A 16,513-nucleotide genomic window follows, 5' to 3' on the forward strand; every position below is an offset into this window, starting at 1 on the left:
AGGGTCATTCTCACGGACTTTACCCAGGATGCCCCCGCTCACTGAGGCCTAAGTCCCTGGTCATGCGCCCCCTCCTTCTCTCCCCCCGGCTCTGGACTCCAGAATGCGTTTCTCAGCCTTCGCTGAGAACTTCTTAATTCGCCCACAGCCATGCTAAAGACTACTGAGTCACTAGGCTCGACCAAGACTCGAACTACTCCTTCCAGTTAAGACCAGAGATTCGGGTGGGCTTTGGAAAAGGCGCCTCTGATAGGCGGAGCCGAGTTGCATGCTGGGAGCATTCTGAAGGTCCAGGTTCCCAGCTTCTGGGGATTCGCCTGCCGCGAACTACATTTCCCAGAAGTCTCAGGACACAGGACCTCTCGGGGCAGGGCGAGATCGCCTGCGGAGAGCGCCTGGAAACGCCGGGCTCCGAGCTTCAGAGGATGTTCCGGCTCTTATTTCCCGTGAGCCTCTGGGCCCAAACTAACCTCCGTTTCTGGGTCCCTTTCCGGTGTTTTCGAGATTTTTGGACTCTGCGCGGTGAGTTGGTCGCGTCCGTGGAAGTGATCAGCGCCGGGTGAGGGTGGGAGGGCTCAGCGGACTTCGCCAGAGCCTTGTCGGAGCCAGCAGTGCGTGTGGGGGTGACGCTGGGAGGCGCTCGAGGTGAGAAGGCCCGGGCAGCGGATAGGGCGAGTCGTGTACGGAGCCTCAAGCCTGTGTGTGAACGAGAGGCTGAGAAGGATGGTGTGTGACAGACGGCGTGACAGGGCCGGGGTGTGTCTCCCTAACGGTGTGTGCGATTGGGAATGTGTGACGGGGTCATGAAGTGCGTGGCCTTGTTTGTAGGTGTGGTTTGCTTGGGCGGGATGCTCTAGGTTCCTTCTAGACTCTCTTAGGGGCTGCCAGAGTTAAGTGACCGCTAGAAAAGAATTCCAGGACTAAGCCCTAGAATGTACGTTTCCAGTAAGAAGGTACAGATCTAGTCTTGGGATGAAAATTTGACATCTGGACGTGTCCTCGTGACAGGCTCCTGGAAAGACATGATTGGGAGGTCCCACAGGTGGGATTCCTAGAAAAGTCACCTCCTTGGGGGACCAGCTACCTGTTTCAGCTCCACTACAAACAGACCTCTGTCCCCAAGAATTGCTGTCAACTCAACTCCAGTTTCCTTTTGAATTCCGTTTGTGTATGTGTGGATGAAGGCAGATGTGGCCCCTGGAGGGTGTTTTGTTTTGTTTTGTTTTTAGTTAGGTTTGTCTGTGTTCCAAGAAATACTGGTGTCTCGTGACTTCTCCCCACCCCCTCCTGCTGCCCCTAACGCCCACCCCCGCCCCCAACCCTAGTTGCTGCTGGGTTTCTAAGAAGGACCCTGAGAAGGACAGAATTGTTGCATATTTAGAAATCAAGGTTCAGGTGAATTTGTGTTTCTTTTTTATTCATGGTTACTTTTGTTTTTAGATCATGACGCTATTTGCCTTCCTTGACCAGAAATATCTTGACTATGTGTCAAGACACTTGACTAGTAATGTCTATCTTGGGTCTTCCTTCTGGTGAATGACCCATCATGCTGGTGCCTCCCTCTTCCCAGAGGCTATTGTCCTTTTCCTCAGTCAGTAGCCATCTGTTTATATGGCAAATTGTTCAAATCCTCCAGTACATTTTCCCTTTCTGAGCAATTTTTTTTTTTTTTGACCCTACCGCGTGGCACGCAGGATCCTAGTTCCCCGACCAGGGGTGGAACCCGCCCCTCCCCCGTGCAGTGGAAGGGCGGGGCGGAGTCTTAACACTGGACCGCCAGGGAAGTCCCTAAGCATTCTGGTGGTATAGAAGCACACCTCCTCCAGGAGGTGGGCTGGAGGTGGGATGTTAGGGCTTTATTTTAGACTATGATTACTTGAGGAGATTAGCATTTAGGTGGTATCGAATACAAATTAGTTTTTATCTGCTCCACAGTCATGGTTTTCAAAACAAGGCAAGGTAGGAGGGGATTGGTTATTTCAGGTAGTAAATTACAATGTTATGAGGCTTTCAGGGGTGGCAATGTGATTGAGCTTTGAGCATGGTGTTGCCGAGTCCAAGCTCAAACTGCTTGCCCCAGGACAGGCCGATAAATCGAGAGACGAGTTGTTGGGGCAAGGAATAGCGACTTTATTCAGAAAGCCAGCAGATGGAGAAGACGGTGGGCTCATGTCCCAAAGAAGCATCTGGCCTGAATTAGAATTCAGGCGTCTTTTATACTGAAAGGGGAGGGAGTGAAGCCAGACATTTCCTGGTTTCTGTCAGCCTCTGGAGGGGATGTGTTAATTTTTTCCTCCCTGTAGGCATTCATAGGTGGATCTGGTCAGGATGTTTCCTGTGAGCTAAACAAAGGTATTTTAGCTTAATGCTCATTACCTGGGGGGTTTAGGCAGGGTTCCCAGAGATGGGCCATTATGTATAATTTAAGCTTATAGGCAACATCCCTTTAGTGATTAACTTGTAATAGAACATAAAGGTTCTTCCCTATTACAGTAGTGGTTTGCAGTTTGTACCCACAAGGGCAGAGACTTTCAGATAATATTTAGGTAGAAATCTGCAGCATTGCTAAACATGAGTTATTTCAGGTCCAATTCTGTGCGGGTTGTGAGAGGTAGTACTGTGCTGTGGTTAAGAGTAAGGCTCTGGATCTAGAGCATCTGGATCCAGCTCTACCTGTTACTTGCTATGTGAGTGTAGATAAACGACTCAGGCTCTCTGTGCCATGTCTACAAAATTGGAACAAAGTAATACCTACCTAATGGAGTTATAATGATGTAAGTTGAGTTCATATGTGTAAAGCTCCATAGAACAGTGCCTGCCCCATGATACAGGCTTAGTAAATATTAAGATTTGCTGTTATGTGGTGATTCTGGATCATTCCACATCAACTTTTTATAGATCAAAATATGAAGAGAAATAAAATGATTGTGCTGGGTGCTTGCGAGTTTGAGAAAGTTACCAGGGGCTCAAATGGTCTAGAACAGGAAATCTTAACCTGAGGTCTTCTTATTCCATTTATAAGCAACCAGGTGATCACAGATCCCTTGAAATAGAGACAGAATTTTTGTAAATATTTGTAAATTAATTTTCTAAGTGGGCAGAGTGTCTCTAATTTCATGAGATTACTGAGTATGCGTGACCCCAAAAAGATCTAGCTCCATTTGTCTGGAATAAAATTATAATAGCTTGGAAGGAGCTTTTACAAATTTAGCATCCAATGAAATGGAAACAGTTAAGTAAATGCAGTATACCATTTGATGGAATAATATGCACCTAATAAACATTATGTTTATAAAGAATCAAAAGAAGGGAAAATGTAAATGATAAAATATCAAGCAATAGTTATAGTTATGAACAAAAGTATTTAAGAATATTATGAGTTATATATGGATCCCATCCAATAAGAGAGTTTTGAAAGACATTTTTCAAGGATTGTATCCAAATGTTTTAAACTGACCATTCAGTGAAGAATTAGAGAGGTGTAGCCACACTTGTTAAGTATCTACTCTGTACCAAATATTGTTCTGTTTATACGCATATATTTCCTTGCTGTGACTTTGAAGGGGACTTAACATAATTCATGTTCATTCACAGGAGGATCTTGACAGTGAAAGTGTCTCGCTGTAGTGAGGAGCTACAGCTACAAGATGTTGAAGAGCTGGTAGGTGTCATTTGTTTCAGACCCACCGATTTTCAGTGTTGGGCCTGTTTGTTCAGTTTTCCTAATGACTGAATTCCCTGTCACTCAGTTTTTTACATTTGGAAATACCTTTATTTTTCTGATTATGGAGTTAATGCAGGTTTGTTGCAAAAAATTCAGCAATCCAGGGAATGTGTAGAGAAGGAAGTTGAAATTATATCCTGTGGAGTTAATCATCCCTAATATTTTCATGTATTTTTATTCAGTTGCTTAAGACAGGACAGGATCACTTAAGCACACCTGATCTAAAGCTGCTTTTTCCTTCTGCAGCTCTGGCTTTTCTGGACTCTGTGCTTCACCAGTAGAGGAACCCTAGGGAGCATTAATTAGTTCCTGCAATTCTAGAACCATGACTGATGTAAGTTGGTATTTCTCGCTCCTTGAAGTGTTGTGATTTTTAGGTCACGTGAATCTTTTCCTGAATTAACCCTAAAGCTTTCTACTTAACAGAACCCCATCCCTGAACCTGCTTCTCAGTTCCTTCTGTTCCAGTAAAGGATGATGCCAAATAGCCCAGCGTCCTCCCTCTGTGCCTTTTCCAATCAGTGCCATCATATTAATTGAGCACATTACTCAACATCTCCTGCGGTTCAGTCTTCCATCAAGAGCAGTGAAAGAAAGGAGTCCTTTAAGGGAAATATTTGAGTGTCTGTCAAAGAGTAATGTAAAGAAATACAGAGAACAATCAGCTCGCTTTTATTTGTATACAAGGAAAACCAACAGTAGATTGAGTTCATCTTTCAAAGGCACAAAGAGGATTCATAGAAGAAGGAAAGAGGAGAGAATGAAAGACTGCAGACGTTTGGAAAGCAACAGTTTCCCTCTTTCAAGCTAAGATGCTGATTAGCTCATGTGCTATCTAGAAAAAGATGGCTGAAGTTCCCCCAATAGTTTTTCTTTTTCAGGCTAAGATACAGCTAGCAAAGAAGTCAGTCAGGATACTCTGCCCTTAGCCAGCTGGATGGCCACCCACGAGAACAGTTTCAGTAGTCTGTGTATTCTCTGGAAGAGCTTTGGTGTTTAACTGGGACGTATCCATGGCAGGCTGTCTTGGGTCTTGCCTTTTGTTATCGCTTCCATCTTTGTTCGGCCAGGGCTGCCCCATTTCCCTTATCAGAATTTCTCATTCCCAAGACAGGTCTGCGGTGTGATGAGTTAGTGATGAGGGTCCCTTTGGACCACACAGGAAAACGTGGAACTTCTTCACAGACCTGAGTTTTCCAAAAAGACAAGATGGAATTTGGGATTTCTTTGTCTTAGCCTCAGTTTGTATGAGATCACATGCTTTGCAAGCTTTTACGATTAGAGCGGGGAGTGAGTGGTTCTTTCCAGGGACTCCCTTATCAGTAAACACCAGTGTCAAAGTCTGTTTAGTTATTGACCAGGATGTGACATCTGTGTTGTGTCTGATATCCTCTATCGATATTCTCCAACTCAGGAACAAGGAATGTGTTAAGCATCAGGTGGTTGATGTTACCATGTAAAAAGATGATCCAGATTCTTAAGTACTGGCTGATAATAGACTCCTAGAATTAAGAAAATCTTGGAAGTTTTGTTCAACCTAAATGTATAGTTATTAATCTCATATATCCATATGATGAACTGAATTGCAGCTAATAAAAACATTTTATGTATTCGATTCATCATAATAAGAAAAAATGCTGATGATATAATCTCACAGCATGCTTCACTTGAGGCTTAATGATAGTCCTTAATTTAATTGAAATCATTTTTCTAAAATAAGAGATTTTATAGTACATTTGGAAAAAAAGTTTTCATGTTTTTTTGGTATTTCTTAAAGGGAAAAGATGGTGTAGCAGTTCACATTTATAAAGAATTTATGAGACTTCCCTGGTGACGCACTGGTTAAGAATCCTCCTGCCAATGCAGGGGACATGGGTTCGGGCCCTGGTCCAGGAAGATCCCACATGCCGCGGAACAACTAAGCCCCTGTGCCACAACTACTGAGCCTGCACTCTAGAGCCCACGAGCCACAACTGCTGAAGCGCGCGCGCCTAGGGCCCTTGCTCCGCAACAGGAGAAGTCACTGCAATGAGAAGCCCATGCACCACAACGAACAGTAGCCCCCGCTTGCCACAACTAGAGAAAGCCCGCACAGCAACGAAGACCCAACGCAGCCATAAATAAATAAATAAATAAATAAATAAATAAATAAATAAGAATTTATGAAGCAGGCACTTAGCAGGTTGTATGTATGTATACACACCCGTAAACGCCCCCATCCCCTTCCCCCAACACTATTTTTATTTAATAGAAGAGAAACATTATTTTATGCATTATCAGACAGGTCTGGATAGCTGAGTTACCTCACAGTATCCAGGAAGTTCTTTCTGCTGTAATAGGTTTCTTCTAGAACATGTAGACACTCTGCTTTAGTCATACTAATTTCTTTACTTTTCCCTACCCATACGTCTCATAGGCGTCCAGCCGACTTGATTGTTATATTTTCCTCTTCTTATAGTTTATGCTTCATACTCCTCTTTTTTCCTCTTGGAAATAGTTTCTAAATTTCTTTAATTTCACAAGTAATGTGTGGGTTTTTGGTTTTAGGGCTTGGTGACATTCAGGGATGTGGCCGTCGACTTCTCTCAGGAGGAGTGGGAATTCCTGGACCCTGCTCAGAGGGACTTATATGTGGATGTGATGTTGGAGAACTATAGCAACTTGGTCTCACTGGGTAAGTTCATCTGCCTGAAATAGTTTAGAATCTCCTCTCTGGAACATCAGCTTTCTGCACTAGGAATTACAGGGCTGTCTTTGAAGAAACCAGGTGAATTTCTCCTCTGTGTTCTCAAAGGAATGTTTTGGTATTTGTTGGCTTAGAAATGGGTTCATTGAGCACCTCGATCGTCCCATCCCTCAGTGAGCTTCAACCTTCCTCTGGCCCTTCCTGTAATGGCCTCTCTTCTTTAATGACCAAGGAGCTGGATTTGCATTATGGAGTGTTTATTTCATAACCACTGTCAAAGAAACCAGATTTCATACTGTGTTTAGCTTCAACATTTCTATAGATGATCTGTGCCCTTGCTACTCAAAGTGTGGTTCTTTTGTATTAGGAACCATAGAAAGGCCAGAGCAGAGTTAGTGAAGGAGAGAATACCAAGAAGTGAGTCAGGGAGACAGGCAGGGCCCAGGTGACAGGCAGCATTGTTGGTTTTGGAGAAGAATGTGGAATGTTCTCTTAGTGGTTAGAAGCCATGATTTGCTTTATGTGGGGTTTTAATTTTTTTATTGTTAAGTATTACACAAATACCTATCATCAGTTTCTTCCAGGGCTTGTTAGAGGAACTTTTTTAAAAAAAATTAATTAATTTATTTATTTATTTTTGGCTGCATTGGGTCTTCGTTGCTATGTGTGGGCTTTCTCTACTTGCATCAAGAGGAGGCTTCTCTTGTTGCGGAGCTTGGGCTCTAGGTGCGCGGGCTTCAGTAGTTGTGGCATGCGGGCTCAGTAGTTGAGGCTTGTGGGCTCTAGAGCGCAGGCTCAGTAATTGTGGCGCACGGGCTTAGTTGCTCCGCAGCATGTGGGATCTTCCTGGACCAGAGATCGAACCCATGTCCCCTGCACTGGCAGGCGGATTCTTTTTTTTTTTTTTTTCATATCTTTATTGGAGTATGATTGCTTTACAATGTTGCATTAGTTTCTGTTATACAACAAAGTGAATCAGCTATAAGTATACATATCCCCTCCATCTTGAGCCTCCCTCCCATCCTCCCTGTCCCACCCCTCTAGGTCGTCACAAAGCACGGAGCTGATCTCCCTGTGCTGTGCAGCAGCTTCCCACTAGCCATTCATTTTATATTTGGTAGTGTGTATATGTCAGTGCTACTCTCTCACTTCATCCCAGCCCCCACCCCCCTACCCCCCTACCCCCTCCCTGGCCCCGTGTCCTCAAGTCTGTTCTCTAAGTCTGCGTCTTTATTCGGCAGGTGGATTCTTAACCACTGCACCACCAGGGAAGTCCCTGGGGCTTGTTAGAAATGCAGCTCGTCGAGTCCTACCCCAGAGCTGCAGAACAGAATCTACATTTACACAAGATCCCCAGGTGATTTTTATGCATACTAAAGAATCGCTGCCCTTTGTATATTCTGACCCATGTATGGGGAGTACAGCTAGAAACAGGATCCTGACATACTCTGGCTTTCAAAAGAGCCTCTCCACTTTATGTAGCAGTGGATTGAATGAACAGAAATTCATACTAAGTGAATACGTTCCTTTACTTCCAACATATTTGAAGTTGAAAGTTACAATCTGTGAACTTTGCACTTTACAAAGTTAAATCCTACACTAAGTTAAATCCTAGAAATGTCTCACAAAACTTGTTTCCACTTAAGCAAAATAACAACAGTAACAATAATAATGGTAATAGTTAACATTGTGCTTACTATAAACCAGGCCCTGTTCTAAGCAGAGCAAATACATGAACTTATTTAACTTTTACAACATCCCCATGAGGTAGGTACTATTTTTAACCCTTTTTATAGATGAGATTACTGAGGCACATACAGTTTAAGTGCCCTCCCAAGGTCACACAGCTGGTGGGGATGCAGTGGCAACAACTGAACCTAGGAAGTCTGGCTCCAGAATCTGTGTTCTTAACCACTGTGTTCTGTTTGCTCTAAAGAGATAGAACCTGAATGAGTCTAAAACAAGATTATTTTCCTACTTATATGATCTCATGTTCTTCATTCCCACCATCCTTCTCTTCTCTGAAGTCTTCATCAATATTATTTTCACCTTTACTTTACTGCAAATTTAACCAAATGTTTTGCCCTTATAATTAAAAAAAAAAAACAACAAAACCCTTACACCATTTGGCATTTCTTTTCTTGCAAACAGACACTCCATTTCTAAGCCAGATATGATGACATTATTGGAGCAAGGAAAAGAGCCCTGGGTAGTTGAGGGGTGGGTAGGGTACAAGAAGTTGGATCCCAGGAAGGCAAAGGCAGGAGGGAACCATCAGTGCAGGAACAACCTCACAGGTCACAGAGGAGGAGAAGGGGGAACAGCTGGGATGGTGTTTGGAAACTCCTTATGAAGGACCAAGGCCTGTGGAGTGAAGGCCCAACACCTGGGAGGAGATAGAGATCTCAGTTTGAGCTACAAAAGGAACTTCATCTTCATCTCATTTCCCAGGCTCCTTGTTTTTCTTCTTATAATTCCCTCCCATTTCAGTGAGGAAAGTGTTCTTTTTTGTTCCCAATGGAACCATTTTACTTACATGTTGGATGCAGCTGCTTTCCAGCTCTTTTGCATTTGTGTGTGTATGTGAATGAATATACATATTCATTCATAAATTCTTCAAACGTTTGGAGTGCCTACTCCTAGCCAGGCATTGTACTGGGCACTATTAATACAATCAGGAACAAGACTGATAACTTGCTCATTCTCATGCACTTTATGTAGTTGAGGAGAAACATAAAATAAGTACACAAGTAGATAAATAGTATCATGTAATGAAACATGTTGTTCAGGAGAGGCAAACAGCATAAGAGAATAGAAAATGATGAGAATTGATAGGGCCAATTCAGATAAGATGGTCAGGGAAAGCTTTCTTGAATAGAGACATGAAACCTGGGATCAAGTTATATGAATACCTGGGGGAGGAATATATCAATCACAGTGAACGGCAAAGGCCCTAAGGTTGGTAAAGAACTTTATTGGAAGAACTCTAAGAAGGCCAGGGTAGAGTTAGTAAAGGAGCATGTGCTAAGAATTTGGGCCACAGAGATAGGCAAGGGCTAGATAGTATACAGTTTTGGGGTTTTTGTCTTAAGAATATATATATTTTTAGATTATATTCCATTATAGGTTAATACAAGATACTGAATATAGTTCCTTATGCTGTACAGTAAATCCTTGTTGTTTATTCTGTGTATAGTAGTTTGTATCTGTTAATCCGATACTCCTAATTTATCCCCCCCCCCCTTTCCCCTTTGGTAACCATAAGTTTGTTTTCTATGTCTGTGAGTCTGCTTCTGTTTTGTATATAGATGCATTTGTACTATTTCTTAGATTCCACATATAAGTGATATCATATAATATTTGTCTTTCTCTGACTTACTTCACTTAGTATGATATTCTCTAGGTCCATCCATGTTGCTGCAAATGGCAATATTTCATTCTTTTTTATGGCTGAGTAATATTCCATTGTGTATATACACCACATCTTTTAAAACGAATTGTCTATTGATGGGCACTTGGGTTGTTTCCATGCCTTGGCTATTGTAAATAGTGCCACTATAAACATTGGGGTGCACGTATCTTTCCGAATTGGAGTTTTCATCTTTTTGGAATATATGCCCAGGAATGGGATTGCTGGATCATATGGTAGCTCTATTTTTAGTTTTTTAAGAAACCTCCATACTGTTTTCCATAGTGAGTGCACCAATTTATATTCCTACCAACACTGTATGAGGGTTCCCTTTTCGCCACACCCTCTCCAGCATTTATTATTTGTAGACTTTTTGATGGTGGCCATTCTGACCGGTGTGAGGTGATACCTCATTGCAGTTTTGATTTGCATTTCTCTAGTACTTACCGATGTTGAGCATCCTTTCATGTGCCTGTTGGCCATCTGTATGTCTTCTTTGGAAAAATGTCTATTTAGGTCTTCTGCCTATTTTTTGATTGGGTTGTTTGTTTTTTTGATACTGATTTGTATGAGCTGTTCGTGTATTTTGGAAATTAACCCGTTGGTCGCATCATTTGCAAATATTTTCTCCCACTCTGTATGTTGTCTTTTCATTTTGTTGATGATTTCTTTTGTTATGCAAAAGCTGTTAAGTTTGATTAGGTCCCATTTGTTTATTTTTGCTTTTATTTCTCTTGCCTTGGGAGACTGGTCTAAGAAAATACTTCCACGATTTATGTCCAAGAATGTTTTGCCTGTTTCTCTTCTAGGAGTTTTATGGTGTCATGTCTTAATATTTACGTCTTTAAACCATTTTGTATATGGTGTGAGGGAGTGTTCTGATTTCACTGATTTACATGTAGCTGTTCTGCTTTCCCAACACCACTTGTTGAAGAGACTGTCTTTTTTTCATTGTATGTCTTGCCTCCTTTGTCATAGATTAATTGACCGTAGATGTATGGGTTTATTTCAGGGCTCTCTATTCTGTTGCATTGATCAATACGCTGTTTTGATTATTGTAGCTTTGTAATATTGTCTGAAGTCTGGAAGTGTTATGCCTCCAGCTTTTTTTCCTCTCAGGATTACTTTTTCAATTCTGTGTCTTTTGTGGTTCTATATAAATTTTAGGATTATTTGTTCTAGTTCTGTGAAAAATGAGACAAACAACAATGAAAACACAACCTTACAAATCTATGGGATGCGCCAAAGCAGTTCTAAGAAGTTCACAGCGATAAAGGCCTTCCTCAAGATATAAGAAAAATTTCAAATAAACAACCTAACCCACCACCTAAAAGAATTAGAAAAAGAAGAACAAACAAAACCGAAAGTCAGCAGAAGGAAGGACATAATAAAGATCAGAGAAGAAATAAATAAAAAAGAGATCAAAACAACAATAGAAAAGGTCAATAAAACCAGGAGCTGGTTTTTTGAAAAGATAAACAAAATCGACAAACCTCTAGCCAGGCTCACCAAGAAGAAAAGAGATAGAACCCAAATAAACGAAATAAGAAATGAAAGAGAAGAAATAACAACCAATACCATGAAAATACAAAAAATCATAAGAGAATACTGTGAACAGTTATATGCCAACAAATTGGACAACCTAGAAGAAATGGACAAGTTTCTAGAAACATACAGCCTGCCAAAACTGAATCAAGAAGAAACAGATAATTTGAAGAGACTGATCACTAGAAATGAAATAGGATCTGTAATTTAAAAAAACTCCATTCAAACAAAAAGTCCAGGACTGGATGGCTTCTCTGGGGGATTATACCAAACATACAAAGAAGAACTTCTACCTATCTTCTCAAACTACTCCAAAAGATTGAAGAGAGAATGCTTCCAAATTCATTCTATAAAGCCATCATCACCCTGATACCAAAACCAGACAAAGACACTACAAACAAAGAAGATTACAGGCCAATATCATTGATGAATATAGATGCAAAAATTCTCAACGAAATATTAACAAACTGAATCTAACAATACATAAAAATGATCATACTCCATGATCAGTTGGATTCGTTCCAGGGTCACAAGGCTGGTTCAACATATGCAAATCAATCACTGTGATACATACACCACATTAACAAAAGAAAAGAGAAAAACCACATGATTATCTGAATAGACACAGAAAAAGCATTTGATAAAATTCAACATCCATTCGTGATAAAAACTCTCACTAAAGTGGGTATAGAGGGAACATATCTCAACATAATAAAAGCCATTTACAACAAACCCACAGCCAACATATCAATAGTATTCAGTGGTGAAAAGCTGAAAGCCTTCTCACTAACTTTAGGAACAAGCCAAGGGTGCCCACTCCCACCACTTCTATTCTCCAAAGTATTGGAAGTCCTAGCCACAGAATTCAGACAAGAAAAAGAAATAAAAGGTATCCAAATTGGAAGGGAGGAGGTAAAATTGTCACTATTTGCAAATGACATGATACTCCATATAGAGAACCGTAAAGACTTCACACAAAAACTATCAGAACTAAAAAATAAATTCAGCAAGGTAGCAGGATGCAAGATTAGTATACAGAAATCTGTTGCATTTCTTTATACTAACAGTGAAATACCAGAAAGTAAAAAAAAAAAAAAATTCCATTTAAAATCATGTCCAAAAAAAAGTACCTAGGAATAAACTTAACCAAGGAGGTGAAAGACCTATATGCTGAAAACTATAAAACATTGATAAAGGAAATTAAAAATGATTCAAAGAAATGGAAAGATATCCCATGTTCTTGGATTACAAGAATTAATATCGTTAACATGACCATACTACCCAAAGCAATCTACAGATTTAATGCATTCCCTGTCAAAATACCCATTTCTTGTTACTTCTGAAGATTCCAGCCCTGTTATTTTGTACAGTGTTCTTCAGTTTGGGTTTGTCTGCTCTTTCCTCATGATTAGATTTGGATTATGCATCTTTGGCAGGAGTATCACAGAACTGATGGTGTGTTCTCCTTGCATTCTGTCAGGTGGAGCAAATGATTTGCCATTACTGATGATGCTTACTTTGAGCAGGTGATTATGGTAGTGTCCACCGGCCTCCTCCGTGTAAAGTTAATCTTTTTTCCTTTAATGAGCCTTTTGTGAGGAGGAACTTTGAGACTATTAAGTATTGTATTCCTCTTCAAACTTTCAACTTATTCATATGTTGGATTTCTAGTCCGTGGGTTGTAATCTGTTCTTCCCATTATTTATTTTGAAGCTGGTCCTGGATTTGACCAGTGGGAATTCTCTCAACAGTGGTTTCTGTGTCCTTTGGCATGTCTCCATCACACTTAGAGCACCTCCTTATTTTCTGCCCAGCACCATGTTCCAGGCTCATGTTGCACTTTCCCTGCTCCAGCCCTAAAGTCAGCCATTTCTTCAAGGTGTCCTGGTTCCTTTTAGGTGAGAATGCTATTTAGAAGCCAAAATCTGGGTACTAGATTTGCTCACTGCTGCTGGGGTATGGCTGTCCCTAGGCCCTCTCAGTGGACAGAGTAGGGAATATGTTTATATGCATAAATACATATACATGCACACACATTTACATCTGTAGATTGAAACCATGAGTTCATACAGATATCTCCAATTCCATTTCAACACTACAGGTTTCATTTCAGCTTATTCTCTTTCCATATTTCTAACTCCCTTTTCTGACAGTGAAAAACCTGGGTTCCATTATCCTTAATGTATTTATTGTCAACCCTTGAACAACATGGGTTTGAACTATTCAGGTCCACTTATATGCAGATTATTTTTCAATAAATATACAGTTGACCCTTCATTTCCATGCGTTCTGCATCTGTGGAAAAGGAGGGCTGATTATGGGACTTAGCATCCTCAGGTATCCGAGGTGGGTTCTGGAACCAATCCCCCAAGGATCCTGAGAGACAACTGTACTTATTTGATCAAACTCTCTATGTGTAACCAGTCTTCTGTGATCACCACCACCACCACCACCACCACCTTGATCACGTGATTGCCTGTCTCATCCCACTTGGGCTGTGACAACCCACGCCAGGTCACTCACACACAGACACTTGTCCTTACCCTGCTTGCATTCTGACTTCTGATATAGGACAACCCTTTTATACTGAAACCCTCCTCATGCTGGTTGACCTTTAGTACCCTGCTCTGGGGCTTCATTTTATTAAATCTTGACCCTTGAGGATGCATTTTTAGAATATTCTGTGTGATGAAATGGGAAGTCTCCATTAAGCTCTTTTGCTGTATACTAAGGTGCAGTGGTTGCCTTGAGGGAAACCACCTGTGCCGATGTTTGAATTGTGAGTTAAACTAGCTGCTTTTTTCATGGAACACAGTTTTGTTTTTGTTTTTGTTTTTTCCCTTGGAAGAATGAGACAAACTATGGTTCTTTAGGCTTGGGTATTTGGAAAACATTTTCTTGTAAATGAGCCTGTCACTTTAAGAACAACTAAAACTATTTGTTGCCAATGATAAAATTCAAACTTTTAAGTAAAAATTAGAATTGTGTGAAGCTTATATCTATTATTTTGAGCTTTACAGCTTCCCAATAAATAAAAAAATTTCTGGTGAGGTGATATTATTAATGTGATTTTTTGATATCATGTAATGAAATATGTCAACATTTCAAAGATCTGCATAACTCAGTGAACTACTGTTTTTCAGATAACCAGTACATAGTACAAAATTATGCTTGGATAAAAAATCATCCAAAGTGCAATGGATTTTAATGTAACATAGTATGAAAAGTTCACCAGTATGGTTGCATATTCCACATTGGAACTAATCTTTAAGAAACCACCAGGTCTCAATTTTTACTGTAGTATCAAAGAATAACACCCACAATTACCTGAGCAGGTTCATAGACTATTCTGCTATTTTACAATTACACATCTGTGGGAGGCTGGATTTTCTTCATATCCTTCAACCAAAATAGCATTGCTACAGATTGAATGCAAAACCAGATGTGAGAATCCAGTTGTCTTCTGTTAAACCAGATATTAAAGAGATTTGCAGAAGATTAAAACAATAATTCATTAATTTTTTGGTTTGGGAAAATTTAATTATTTAATGTTATTTGTTAACATTTAATAATTTATTGTGACTTTAAAATGAATTAATAAATCTTTAAATTTCTATTTTAATTTCTAATATGGTAAATGTCAAAAGATATAACTCACATAAACAAAACCTCTTTTGGGTCCTCAGTGCTTTTTTTTTTTTTAAACATCTAAAAAGAAGTTAAACCTGTATTCATTTACTAACACTGTTAAGCATTACACAGAAACATTCAAGTCCAAGTAATTATAATACAAGCCCAATTCAAATTTATTGAACTATTTGTTGATGCTAAGTTGTACAAAACTGTACTCCTTTTAGTTGACATTTGGTCATCTCAAAGTAGTTGTAATATTAGGTTAGTCAATTTAAATACTGTGGCTTCCGGGCTTCCCTGGTGGCGCAGTGGTTGAGAATCTGCCTGCCAATGCAGGGGACACGGGTTCGAGCCCTGGTCTGGGAAGATCCTACATGCCACGGAGCAACTGGGCCCGTGAGCCACAATTACTGAGCCTACGCGTCTGGAGCCTGTGATCCGCAGCAAGAGAGGCCGCGATAGTGAGAGGCCCGCGCACCGCAATGAAGAGTGGCCCCCGCTTGCCACAACTAGAGAAAGCCCTCGCACAGAAATGAAGACACAACACAGCCATAAATAAATTTAAAAAAACAAACAAAAAAAAACTTGACCTTTAAAAAATAAATAAATAAATAAATAAATAAATAAATACTGTGGCTTCCTTTTGGATATACACACAGTCTTTACACCCAAATGTAAATGTATACAAAGCAATAAGACATTGTTCAATAAAATAGCAATAGTTAGTGCAGTTTAGTCCTGTGCAGTTTTATTCATGATTAAAATTACTTCCCACAATCACATCCACAGTACTCATCCACCATTTAATAACTCAACCAAAATATTATACAATCACCAATAGGCAAAAATACTAGATTTGTATATTTTGTATTTCAAATATACTTATGCATGTGCAAGCAAGGGATTTACCAATATTTAAGAGTATAAGAGATACTGAGACCAGAAATTTTGAGAACTACTGCTCCAGGGTGTGGTTCTTACTTTCAATATATGTCCTTTGAGAGGCCTCAGATAAATGCTTGGGGGTGTTCACTGAGGTCTTTCCATTCAGGTTGGGTTGGCACTCCAGTGTACAACCTCTAGAATCTCTGAGAGTACCCCAGTCACATTGTGGAGAGGCACCTTGTGGATGCATAACGACATTCGGTTACAGATCCAAGGGAGAATCCCCGTATAGATTCCCGGAACTTCTTTGCATGACTTCTTTCTCTGATAAATCTTGAACCACAAATTCCAGTCACCTTAGCAGCCCTGAACTCAGATCCTAATATCCTTTGCCCGGTGACTTGACTGGTGGAAGGGCACATTTGGTTTAAGAGACCATTTACACAGGAAGATGAGGGACTTGTTAAAGTGATCTTTGTGGAATCCTCCAGAAAACTGTCATATCAGAACATTAATATCACAAGAACTGAAAAATCAAAGCTGAGTTTGTTGTTGGACAGGGGAGAGGCTTGTGCTTAGGAATTCAGTAGGTCTCCTGATTGAGTTCACTTATGGGTATTCTTTTCAATTT

At 40.4% G+C, this 16,513-nt stretch overlaps 1 protein-coding gene across 5 annotated transcripts in view; it reads left to right on the forward strand.

Moving 5' to 3' along the window:
- Window positions 1-16,513, forward strand: part of ZNF283 (zinc finger protein 283) — a 31,133-nt gene that overhangs the window by 1,318 nt on the left and 13,302 nt on the right. For 2 of the 5 annotated variants that reach the window (XR_014237706.1, XM_082368406.1), the window contains exons 1-4: window positions 63-522; window positions 3,595-3,661; window positions 3,971-4,058; window positions 6,272-6,398. Coding sequence is in view for 4 of the 5 variants with exons in the window: in XM_082368406.1 (XP_082224532.1) it covers window positions 4,050-4,058; window positions 6,272-6,398 (136 nt within the window). In the remaining variant the exon portion in view is untranslated. The other 3 variants (XM_082368403.1, XM_082368405.1, XM_082368404.1) reach the window with 3 other exon arrangements.

Source organism: Balaenoptera borealis (genome assembly GCF_965194805.1).
Source record: "Balaenoptera borealis genome assembly, chromosome: 19".
NCBI classification, from domain to species: Eukaryota; Metazoa; Chordata; class Mammalia; order Artiodactyla; family Balaenopteridae; genus Balaenoptera; species Balaenoptera borealis.